General features: G+C 43.7%; 1 protein-coding gene across 3 annotated transcripts in view; it reads right to left on the reverse strand.

Annotated features, from left to right (window-relative positions):
• LOC106936764 (glutamate receptor 4-like) overlaps positions 1-9,824 on the reverse strand; it is a 50,816-nt gene extending 40,992 nt beyond the window's left edge. For all 3 annotated transcript variants that reach the window (XM_015017962.1, XM_015017960.1, XM_015017963.1), the window contains exons 1-5: positions 9,640-9,824; positions 7,066-7,119; positions 6,816-6,974; positions 3,501-3,668; positions 2,487-2,591 (exon numbers count right to left, since the gene is read on the reverse strand). In XM_015017962.1, the coding sequence (XP_014873448.1) occupies positions 2,487-2,591; positions 3,501-3,668; positions 6,816-6,974; positions 7,066-7,119; positions 9,640-9,801 (648 nt within the window). In that variant the 5' untranslated portion in view covers positions 9,802-9,824. The remainder of the gene's footprint in view (positions 1-2,486; positions 2,592-3,500; positions 3,669-6,815; positions 6,975-7,065; positions 7,120-9,639) is intronic.
• Positions 9,825-9,869: the final 45 nt, after the last annotated feature.

Consider the following 9,869-nt stretch of genomic DNA (forward strand, 5'->3'; position numbering starts at 1 on the left):
AAAACATTTTGCCATTTAGCAGCACATCTGTAGCAATGGTACCATCACTACGTGAAACTGACATTTGAGATTTATTGTTTTCCATTGGCTTAAACTCACTCTAACTAGACTTTCATGTTACTCTCTGGTAAAATCTTCTTTTTGTTCTCCAGATGCTGCGTCCTGCAGCAGCTTCCATCCTGTGATGCCGCTTAAGCAGCAACTTAATGACTAATCTTTGAAGAGCTCTCTTCGTCTGTAAGAATCTCCTTCCAGAGGTCATCTGGGGTCAAAGCGACTGCCAGGAAGTGACATACAGGATGTGCTTCGGTCAGAGCATCAGCACATCGTGAGCAGGGAGCGTAGCAGGAATTTATGGTAAAAAGCCGGAATGTGAGAAGCAATATTGTGTCAGACTGATATACAGATCATAGAGGATGCAGAGGCTGTGACAGGCGCTGTAAACAGCCATAATTCAGACAGAGTGGAGGCGGCGGGTCAGGGCCGGCGGCACTCGGCCTCAGGATGATTGAAGGACATGCAGAGTGTGGGGGCGAGGCTCTGACCTAACACAAACACACACCAACACCCACGCATCCTGGAGCCGGCCAAAGCAGCTTCTGACTGATGGAAACTCCTCTCCTCCACCAGCATACCTTGATTGCCTTCTGTTTCACTTCATCCTCTCCCCATCACTCTCTCAGCCGCTCCCGCCTTCGCCTCCATTTCTTCCACACACATCCATCCTCTCAGACTAGAGGCGGAGATGCTGCCCAAGGCTGTTTTTTTACACCTCACTTATGATAACAGAAAATGATGCAACACGCATTAAATCCTACCAGCCCCAAACCACTTCATCTATCACAGCAGCCTGAACACATCTCTGATACTATTCTGATTTACAGGCAGTGGAGAAGCAGAGCTACTCTTTACACACACCCGTCTGTTAAGCAGCTGATGCTGCAAAAGCTGTGAGCAGGTGAGACGACTTGGGCATGTTTAGACGAAGGCACAAGAAAACAAGGGAAAACCCATCAAAGCTGCTGCTCAGCCTGTCTTTTTATCAAAACAGGGTCAAAAATACATACAATATACTATATATGTACACACACGCTATAGCATTTGGCACATCAACAAGCCTCTGCCGTCATTCAGGCTTGCTATTAAAACAGCAGAGTTGGTTTAACGAACAGGTGGGCACTGCTAGCTACAACATTAGATATGCTAACAGTAAAACGCTAACCATAAACTGTTCCACTGACAATAAACTGTTACACCAACACAGTATTTGGGGAAGCTAATGCTAAAGCGCTAACTTCAACCATGTCGATACCCGCCATCCATCAATGACACAACATGAGCTTATAGCGCCTCCACAGGTGTAAACCTGTTATTAAACTCCTACCTGTGCGGTTTGCACTTCAGGAAGTGATTCTTTGGGACAGATGTTTCATTCATGCTTTCAGTTTTACAGCTGACTCCGGTCAGAAAACACACTGGACGTCAGTAGATTTTAAACGGTTTACAGCAATGCATTCTGGGAAAGCTGGGAACGAATCTGGACCCAGAACGGCCATGTGTGTCCAACCTCCAATGATGTAGAGGATGATTTGAAGTTGTGGAGATCTGTGGTGTTTCTCTTTCTCCATTATTCCAGATTCTGTGCAACAGAACCACTGACAGTGAAACAGGACCAGAATCAGAACCAGAACTAATCCTGTTCAATGAGGCGGTTACATGCTGCTCACGCATTGAGCCCATCCTGTGAAGGTGCTTATTGTTATATAATGGAAACACATTTTATCCACAGTTCAGGTCAGAAGTGTACATCAACTCATCATTTAAATGAATGTCATTAATTTGGAGCTTTTAATGAAGCTTTTTAAATGTTATTTTTACAAAATGGAGCAACTGGAGGTTTATTTTCAATTTTCTGTCATCCACTCAGCGTACTCATAATGACTAAAATATTACTCTACATTCCCATTAATATTCTCTGAGCAGCTTGTACCCTGACAACAGTCAATGCTGAAGATTAATTATGTTGTTTACACAGTGTTAGTCAGAAAGTGTCCGGATTTAATGTTCCAGGTCACTATTACCTGAAAAGACAGGAAGGAATTAAAACTTGTAAAGTTGTAGAAAAATTATTTGATAAATTGTTATGCATAATCCAGCTGCAGAAAGTATGGGAAATTTTCACAGGACTCCAGCAGGAATATGCTAAGAGATCTGAGTCAGACAAATAACGGGACATTGTCGGCTAAAACATTCAGATGAGAAAGATTTAGTAGCTATATATTTTTATAAGATATTTGGAGATACTCCAGAACCTTCAGCATCACTTATCAATGCCAATTAATTAAAATCCACTGTCGTGTTGTTTTAAAACTCATCACAGTTGTTATCCTGTAATCCTTCCACTCTGGGAAAAAAAAACTACTGAAAGAAAATCACTAAAAGCCCCAAATTAAGTCTGAGACCTGCTGCTCGTCTTCAAGTCTTACCCTTCTGGGTCCGTTGTTCTTCAGCTCAAACACGTCCATGGAGTAGTTGATCCTCTGCCCAAACTCGTTAAACTCAACATTACCTGTTAGTCCCTGCAGCTGGACCTGCGCACAGACAGACAGAGTGGCGTCATGCAGAGGGGAACCAACCAACGAGACCTGCACCAATTTATCTGAGCCACATCCACAGAGCTGGCCCACAGACGGCTCTTCTTATCGGGATTTTATGTGACAGAACAAAAAAAGCAGTAAATAAATGTGAAGCTGAAGGAAAACGACTCCTGATTTTCCTTAACGCTCCACACAGAGACCTTTTGAAGCTGCAAATCTCTGCAGATACAACAGGACATTTCCTGTCAATAATCAACAGGTTCCCAGCTAGATTTAGGTCTGAACTTTGAGTAGGACCTTCTAGGCCATTTCTTCGTTTCAGAGTCTTCACTTTAAAAAGTAAAACATTTGTCACTTCATTACTCCTTCAGTTCTCTGTCACTTAAAATATGGAAAAGTTTGAAACCTTTAAAGTAGAAAGATGAAATTGGGTCGATTTCTGTCCAAATCTGTGACTTTATGTTACAGTTTTGTATTGTTTACATCTTCAGTGAATCTAGATCATCATGTCAGCCATCATGCAGCTAAACAGAAATAAAGACAAAGAATGAATCCGTCTCCATCATAATCCAATCCACTGATTTCCTGAAATAAACAAATTTTTTTAGATTACGATTAATTTATTCAGTTGTAGTTTATCTCTTTGCATCGCCGTTTGAACAATGTGTCCAGGCATGTCAACCAAAAGGTACATTTTCAAACCAGGTATCACTTTTCATCAGATGTTTTTCTGTGAAAAATGTTGAGAGTCATGTTTTATTTTCCTTCCACTTTACATTTATGTGCCGCTTGTCACATTAAATCCAATTAAAACAGAAGTTTTATGGTTAGAAGGCGACCAAATGGGAGCAGTTCATGGTGGTGACTAAATGAACTCCGGGTCCACTGGTGTGTTGCTCTCGCCTGTTTCAGGGTGCGCTCCATTTCTTTGCCCTGGTTCCAGGGGGCGGCGGGGTTCGCCAGGCAGTCCCCGGCGTTCCCCCGTCGGGACAGGTCCACCTTTCGACTGCGCAGCGTCCTGAAGGCCTCGGCCATCACCATCACGCCGTCATACGTCAGTGCAGAGGTGTACTGCAAGACACAAGCAGGGGTTAACAGATAACCAGGTCTGTTTCTGACCGGCTGTCTGGAGTTTAAGGATATTTTCCTCCTGATGGTCCAGTAAACCCGGTTCTACTGGAACCAGAACTTCATCATCTGCTCCATCTCCAGCTGCTGTGGTTCATTTCTCTCTGCTCTCAGTCAAACCAACAAAACCCGTTGAGCAACCTGTTCCCCTCCTGGCCTGTGGGGGCGCTGCACCAAGAACCACTGAAGGAAACGACATGAAAAACCTCTGAAGACACAGAGAGCAAATTCCTTCTTCACAAATGAAAACAAAATGGAGGCGTCAGACTTTAGCGGTTGAAGGATTTATCTTTAGCAAAAGGCGAGTAATTTCTCCTGTTATCAATATGCTAGCAAGTTTGTTTTGGTAGTATTTACCCAGAATGCCATGCGCTGCAGTTCACTTCCTGCTTTTGGAGCCAGAGTTAACTTCAACCGAACCCAGATCGAATACAACCGCTAAAATCTGACACCTCCATTTCTGTTTCCATTTGGGGAAGAAGGAAGGACTCTGCGTCTTCTTCAGTGGTTCTTGGTGCAGCGCCCCCACAGGCGAGGAGGGGAACAAGTTGTTTGGTTGGTTTGACTCATAGCAGAGAGAAAGAGAACCACAGCAGCTGGAGATGGAGCAAGTCAAAGCGAGTCTACTGACTGTCGGGTGCTAAAACACTTTAAAAACGATTTAAAACTCAGCAGGCAGAATGAAATGAAAGTCCTTGTAAGTGCAGTCGGGAGGAGACCCGACCCGGTCTGAGGAATGAGCCCAATTAAACTCTGATTTAGCCCAACAGGTTTAATGTTCTGCTGTTCAGGTGTTTTCAGAGGACGTGCAGAGTTTCTTCAACGTAACGGGAGCAGGAGACTCCAGTCATTATTTCCTGGAAACAGAGAGGAAGACGAGAGCAGAGCCCCCGCCCCCGGGGTAAACTCACCAATTTACCCTCATTTATCTGTGACCTGAAGACGCTCCGCTGCCTCTGATTATTTGCTCTGTAAAAATGTTGCTCCCCTTAAAGCGCCATAAATTCTCCTGAAACTAACCTCTGGCAGGGCAGAGAGGTAATTGAGTGAAAGACGAACCGGCAGCCTGGCTTTGGGGGTTGAGGAGTAATAGAGAGGAGGGGTTTAATAGAGGGATTGTGGGGGGGTAACGGGAAGCGTTTTGTCCAGCCGGGAAGCAGCCTGGCATTAATTACCCCGGCTGGCGGGAGTTTATTAACTCTGCCTGCAGCCGGGGCTGAACCCCATTCATTAGCCTGCTGCTCACTGAAACATTATGGCTTCCAAAGCGCGCTAAGCCCCGCCCCCTGCCGCTGCCCGACCAATCACAGCCTGGCACCTGCTTCCATCACACCTTCAGCAACACAAACCTCCCTGTGAACCAGACACCTGCGCAATGCTTCGGTTTGTTTGGAGCACACCACAGAGATGCTTAGAGAAGAGATGATTTTAAAATCAGATAAAATCAGAGTAAAAATAAAAAACCGTTTTAAAACGATGATGAAGGAAAACCAGTGAAACGTAAATCATGAACTCAGCCATGATGAGGAACCTGTCTGACAACACGAAGCAGGTAATCATCTCAACAAGCAGCACGTTGAGCCGTGATTCAAAGAAATTCAACAACAGATGGGTCACCGACTGATTATATACGTTAGTCTGAAATGTTTTATTTTTCTTTTGAAGACCCAAAAAGTCTTAAAAATGTAATCATGTGCAAGTAAAAAAGAATTATATTAAAATATTTTAAGCTTCCCTTTTTTTTCTTGTGGAACATTTTTTTCTGAAGCTGAGCATAAAAAAGTAATAATGTGCAAAATTTGAGCAATTTGTGTTTTTCTACCAAATATTTAAGGGCAATAAAAATACATTTTTCTCATTTATCAGCAAAAACAAAAAAAAAAAACAACAGAGTACAATTATTAATTATTATTATTATTAATTTATTTATTTATTGTTTGTCATTGGGCCTACACAGTAAGTGAGGAAAAATATTCCATTCAATTAAGTGAAAAAAAAAAGTATTGGATGAGAAAAAACGTGCCTTCAGGACTTACGGTAAGCGAGAAATACAAAAGACAAAAGGACAAAAGGTAATGAATGAATACATGCATGTTTTTTGTCCCCTTTGACCTCCCATAGGAGGCCAAAGGGGCTCTGGGGCCCAATGGTTTTATAATTGATGGCTAGACGGAAGGAAAACTCCAGCCTGAGTGGGAATCCTACTTCAGATCCAGAGACATAAATGCTTCTAAAATTTCTAGGATTTTAATAATAATAATAAATTTAATCTCATCAGGTCTCTATCTGCCGATAAGAAGAGCTTGACCGAAGTGTTGCTGTTTTTATGTATCTGAGTGAGTAAAGATGGCGGAGGCAGTGGTCGCCTTGGCGTTTGTTTGTTAGCTTAGTGTCAGTCTAACCGCAGAGTCTCAGTGGGGAGTCCACTCATTTAGGCTGAGTGGATTTCCAGGAGAGAGAGCAATTCATCAACACACGCACACACACACATCGCTGTGGATGATATCACACTGGTGTAAACTTTTAATTTCACCCAGCCCAATACATCACACACACACACGCACGCACGCACGCACTCGGCTCCTCTCTGCTGCTCCTGCGTCTAAAGCAGAGATCTGTGCTGGACACAGAGATGAGCTGCAGGGCGGAGGTTTGCTGGCCGCCGTGGCGTGATGCCCCAGTGCCTGAACCGTGCGCGGCTGAACAGGAAGTGGGTCAGACTGTCACATCGCTGCATGCAGCAGCGGAGGATGACACGCAGACGGCTCTTCCTCTCTGACTTCGCTCCTCAGATCTCCGACCGGCTGAGTCATCCCCATTTTACAAACATCAGAGTTCAGCTTCAAAGTGAAATTAAAACATTTCAGCTTTAAACCTGACCTATAATGCTTCCTAGAGCAGGTCAGGATAAGTCTATGGCCTAGTCAAGGCAAGTTCATTACATTCTCTGCAATAAATCATTCTTAAATAATGAGATTTAAACTCAGTTCTCCCTATTCTGAGCTGTTTTAGGGTCTCTGTCATTGGTTCTGGTTCTAGTCCTGGTTCTGGTTTTAATTCTAGTTCTAGTTGTGGTTCTGGTTCTGGTACCTTGGGTGGGGCGTCGGAGCCCGGGTACTCCCTCTGGTCCAGCTTGTTCCAGCGCTGCATCAGCTTGATGACCATGGGGTTGCTGAAGTTGACCAGCTGGAAGCCGGTGACGTTGGCGCCCCCATGCATGAAGCGCTCTAGGTTGATATCCTTAAATCCCTGCAGAGGACGAGAGCAGTGGCGTTTACAGACGACTCCACGCCGTCACACTACCTGGAGAGGAAAACCAAGATGGAGGCGACCGACTCACCAGGTTGGCCATGATGTAGTGGTAACCCTTCACATGTTTCCCAACACTCACAATCTGAGGAAGACAAAGCCGAGTTAATCTAACAGGATTACAGAACATCACAATCTGGGAGGAAAACACGTTTAATGGCTGAGATCTGTGGATCTCATCATCAGGCATCACTGTGGATCTATTGGTAAACCTCTGGAAAGGCTCTTCCTTTGTTTTAAACTGAAATGCTGAACAAGAAAAGAGAAAAAGAAACGAAAATAAAAAGGATTACAAGAGATTTTTTTCTCTTATAGAAGGCCAAATAACCCAGATTATTGCTGTTAATGTTTCACTTTGCTCCTTTACAAACGGTGCCCCACAGAGGTCGACTGAGATTTCTCTTTAGTCTTTGGCTAAAGACTACGAGCCATTTCTCTCGCTAGCGCTAGGCTAACATGCTTGTTTTGGTTGTATTTACCCAGAATGCCCTAACCTGTAGTCCATTTCCTGCTTTTGCAACGATCTCCGTTTGCAATTGGTGTTCAAACCGAACCAGAGTTCACTTCAACCGCACCCAGATCGAGGTTTGGAGGACCAGAACTTGATTAGTATTCACACTCCAAAAAAACGAACCGGACTTTATAGACAAGCGGACTGGAGTTGGGTTAGAGCGGACTGGAGTTGGGTTAGAGCGGACTGGAGTTGGGTTAGAGCGGACTGGAGTTGGGTTAGAGCGGACTGGAGTTGGGTTAGAGCGGACTGGAGTTGGGTTAGAGCGGACTGGAGTTGGGTTAAAGCGGATTGGAGTTGGGTAAAAGCAGATTAAACTGAACTGGTGTCAGATGGAGCTCAAAGGAAGGTTTCTGTCTGATTAAACAGACTTTATCTGTCTGGTTTCCAGTCCTGATCTTCAGCCGGACTGCAGTGGTGATGCGTTTCCTGTTGACTGCTCTCTGAACCTCTGACTCCACGCTAACGAGGCGCCGGAAGCTGACCCGCATCCCGCAGTGACTCAGCAGCTTCGTCATTAACCGGATTAGGAGCTCTGCCTCGGAAACTGAACCGTCAACCTTTCACCTCCCTCATCTGCATCCAGGCTGCGTTTTAAAGCTGATGAAAACTGAAGCGGGAAAACATGTGCTAATATTGGTTATTGGTTCCTTCTGCTAAAAGATAATTTAACTCATTATTTACATCTAGGAAGCAGCATTTTATTGAAAAGTTGCTTTTGGGCAACATGAAATCTCTAATAAATCAAACATAAAAACTGATGATGTGCTTTAGAAGAAAGCTACAGGAATTATTAACGCAGTAGATTATTTTCCTCAACCAATGAAATATTTCTTTCACTGCATGAAACATTTCACAGACCTGAACTGAAAACAAAAAAAGTCTTTAATAAAATCCTTCCAGGGTTTTAAACAGAACTGGTTCAGTTCAAAGCTAAAGAAAATTATGAATGAAAAAAAAATCTGAAATTTTATTCAAGGTAATAAAAATAAAAAGCAGCAGAATGGAAAAAAAAATGTTTATTCCAGTTTTTAATTCATGTTTTCATCTTCAGTCAATAAAAAAAAGGAGCCTCATTTTCAACAGCCATTCATAGCTTTTATGTTTCTACAGAACCGGGACGTTTTTATCAATAAATAAAATCCCTTGGATGAAAAGTTTTTTATGCTAATAGCATTTAGCATTAATCAACAACTCACTGATGGAAGTGAGAGAGTTCAGCAGCACAAATAAACAGAAAAACGTTACAGCTCTAGTTTTAACATAATTGGTAAAAATGTAAATAAATAAACTTCAGATTAGGCTGAGAGTCGGCAGCAGAAGCAGTCAGCAGAGAGATGGAGGCGGAAATGATGAAGAGGAGCAGGAGGAAGTGGAGGGAGGAGCGGATTCTGAGTGAGCTGCTGCCAGCGACCATCACTGGAGATGAAAACAGACGTTTCCCAGGTTCAAACTGGTCTAATTAGCAGGTACAGCGTCCTCCCAGTACCGCCTGACTGGGAGGGAAACACTCTTTGAAGATGTTGGCATGACGACGCATTAAATCCCTGCAGAGCTGAAGGCAACGCTGCAACCTGAGAGCTGCAGCCAGAAGGTAAAAACCAGCTGAACTCTGAACCTTCAGAGTCACATAGAGACGGTTACAAAGTAGGCCTTCCACCACCTGAAGAGCATCTCAGGTTTAGAACGAGTGAGAAACTCATGCATGCGTTTATCTTTAGTCACATTAATTGCTGCAGCAGAGTCTTCGCAGCTCAGAGAAGGCAGAGGTCGACTTTTTCACAGATTATCTCTTATTACAAACTGTCACAACATGGGGACAGTTTCACAAAAATATTTTTAATGAAAGTTCCATCCTGCAGCTTTAAATCCAGGCTGAAACCTCCATATGTTTAGATTCCTTTGAACAATAATTGAAACATTGATCATGATATTTGATCTGTATCAATCACTTTAACGATAGAACTCAACAACACGTCAAATCTGTTATTAGTTTTCCCAGCTGCTGACTGTATGATGCGTTTATGATGCTTTGTTTTCACAAACTGCCGTGTTGCTGAAACATGCTTTATGATTTATTGATTGATTGATCACCTGCTCCAGCATGTTCTGCAGCCTCTCGGCCTCCAGGTCGATGACGAACTTCTTCTCCTCGCGGCGCTCCAGGTCCTCCAGCAGGCGGCGGTAGTTGGCGTCATTGAAGTTTTCCACACAGATGGCGCTGACCTGCCAGTCATCCAGTCCGGCTTTCTCCATGATGGCCTGCAGAATGGCGTACCCTGAGACACACACACACACACACACACACACACACACACACACAC

Source organism: Poecilia latipinna, unplaced genomic scaffold, assembly GCF_001443285.1.
Source record: "Poecilia latipinna isolate Pla-1442-1.1 unplaced genomic scaffold, P_latipinna-1.0 Scaffold2212, whole genome shotgun sequence".
NCBI lineage: Eukaryota > Metazoa > Chordata > Actinopteri > Cyprinodontiformes > Poeciliidae > Poecilia > Poecilia latipinna.